The following is a 2,527-nucleotide window of genomic DNA, read 5'->3' as shown; positions in this document are numbered from 1 at the left end:
CAGGGAGCCCGATGTGGGGCTCGATCCCAGGACCCTGGGATCATGAGCTGAGCTGAAGGCAGACGCCTAACGACTGAGCCACCCAGGCACCCCTAGGCATGGGGGAATTTATTATTGAGACATTTGAAAAGACTTTATTGCCTTTTTGTGGAGAGGGATTGTTTAATTTTGTTCAGTTTGTGAAAGGACCAGTTTGTTATTTCTTCAGAAGGCAAGGTAGAGTAAGCACTTGAGTTCCTCCCCACATCACATAATGGCTTCAGGAAGTCCCCAGAGCCAGCCTGTTAACACGCACTCAGCAGGACATCCATAGTTTCTCTTCGAACACTAGCTCCTGAGGTATATATCCAATTGGAACAGAACAGAAAAACATTCTGCCATCAAAAGCTCTATAGTCCATCTTAAGCTTGACCAATGTAAGCCTAGGAGCTGAAAAGCCCATTAGATGCTTTTGTTCTAGGAATCCTCTGAATGTCTAAGTGTGCCAGCTTTTGTTATCTTCTGAGTGACTGTGGTCTCACTTTCTGTTGTTGGAGCAGCTGAGAGTTGTTTATCTGAAGGGGACACCAAGGAACTGCTAGAAAGTAGTATTTCACTTAAAACTGTGTTTGATCTTATTATATGGCTACATAAAAGAGAAAAACAAGAAGAAAAAATAAAAATCTCACTGAAATGTAAGCATTAGAATAAACTGTAGACACTTTCAAACCTTACTCTTTGTCCCGGGGGCTCCTATCATTCTCTTCAGGGCTAGCTTTACCTCTTGGTTCCGCAGCGTATAGATGAGGGGGTTGAGGAAAGGGGTGATGGCTGTGGGAAATAAGGCAGCTGTCCCATCCAGGGGGCTGTTGGTTTCAGGCCGAAGGTAGATGAAGGCACAGGGCACATAGTAGACAGTGACCACGGTTACATGGGCTCCACAGGTTGAAAAGGCTCGGCGCCGCCCATCATTTGTACGGATTCTTAGGATGGCCTGAGTGATCTGTACATAGGAGAGGAGGATCAGGGAGAAGCAAGTGGCACCACTCCGATGTCCACAAAGGTCACCTGCTTGTTGACTGTTGTATCGGCACAGGCTAGCCTTAAAACTGCAGGGGTGTCACAGAAGAAATAATCTACCTGGTTGGGCCCACAGTAGGGCAGGCGGAAGGTCAAGGTGGCCTGGATAGACCCATGGATGGACCCTGCCACCCAAGCTCCAGCCACGAGGATGGTGCATAACCTGCTATTCATGAGCACAGGGTAGTACAGGGGCCGGCATATTGCCAGGTACCTGTCGTAGGCCATCAAGGTGTAGAGGAAGCACTGGGTGCTGCCCAGGAAGTGATAGAAATACAGCTGAGCCACACAACCACCAAATGGGATGGGTTTAATGCCTAAAGTGAAGTTCATCATGAGGCGAGGGACAATGATGGTAGAGATGCCCATGTCAATGATGGAGAGAACACCAAGAAAGATGTACATGGGACGGGCATGGAGCTGCGGGTCCACCGAGACAGTGACTAGAATAAGCAGGTTTCCCAGCTGAGTCAAGATGTAGATTAGCAAAAAGAACACAAACAGGAACGTTCTTAGCCCGAGAGGGTAGGGAATTCCTGTGAGAATGAACTCAGTCAACAATGTGCTGTTGACTTTTTCCATCCTCTGGAGAGATCTTACCTAGAGAATGGACAAAACAAGAGTTAGCATGGAAATGAGAGGGAAGTGAGGAAGAACTGGCGCCCCCAAAAAATAAATCTTAAAAAAAATAAAGGAAGAGGGGCACCTGGGTGGCTCAGTCGTTAAGCATCTGCCTTCGGCTCAGGTCATGATCCCAGGGTCCTGGGATCAAGCCCCAGGTCGGGCTCCCTGCTCTGTAGGAGGCTTGCTTCTCCCTCTCCCACTCCCCCTGCTTGTGTTCCCTCTCTCGCTGTGTCTCTCTCTGTCAAATAAATAAAATCTTAAAAAAAAAAAGAAAAGAAAATCATTGTTCCATCACATACACCTAACACTCCCACACCTTAAAAAAAAAAAAAGGAAGAGAATGCCCATGAGGCTGTAAACATATAAGTAAAGTTGTGGTTGGTACTTGGTGCTATGTATTTCAGTGTCTTTGTATATAATAATGTAGCCTTGGGATATGGTAAAGGAAGAGAGGAGAAAAGGAAGCAAAGAGGGATGCCTGTAGTGAGATGTCAGAGATGAGAGGAAAAGCAAGGATGACAGAGAGGAGGAGAAATGGCTAGAGTAGGGCTCTCAGTGTGGAGGAGTTATTTTAAATTTTTGGTCCAACCTCTTGATTGGCATTTCACCACCTGAAGAAAAAGGTTGATTAATGACCTTTTAAAACTCCCCTTAGTTGTATGATCCTCCAATACCTAAGCTCATGGCTTAAGGTAAAATGTTAAAGAAATTGAAATGGATAGATTGATTGATTTTGCTCTGGAATGATTCCTGTCACTCAGAAGGAAGGGAGTAAGATTAACAGAGAAGTCAGGAGCTCTCTGATCAATGATTCCCTCTAACTTCACTCCTGTGCTCTGGCTCA

General features: G+C 45.9%; 1 protein-coding gene across 1 annotated transcript; it reads right to left on the bottom strand.

Annotated features, from left to right (window-relative positions):
* Positions 1–703: 703 nt before the first annotated feature.
* LOC110585382 (olfactory receptor 10G3) lies at positions 704–1,641 on the bottom strand. Its single transcript, XM_021695583.1, is given in 2 exon segments — positions 704–1,023; positions 1,026–1,641. Coding segments are annotated over 2 exon segments (936 nt in total).
* Positions 1,642–2,527: the final 886 nt, after the last annotated feature.

Source organism: Neomonachus schauinslandi, chromosome 9 (genome assembly GCF_002201575.2).
Source record: "Neomonachus schauinslandi chromosome 9, ASM220157v2, whole genome shotgun sequence".
Taxonomy (NCBI): Eukaryota; Metazoa; Chordata; class Mammalia; order Carnivora; family Phocidae; genus Neomonachus; species Neomonachus schauinslandi.
Note: the sequence above shows the minus strand (reverse complement) of the source record. Positions and strands in the feature narration are given on the sequence as shown.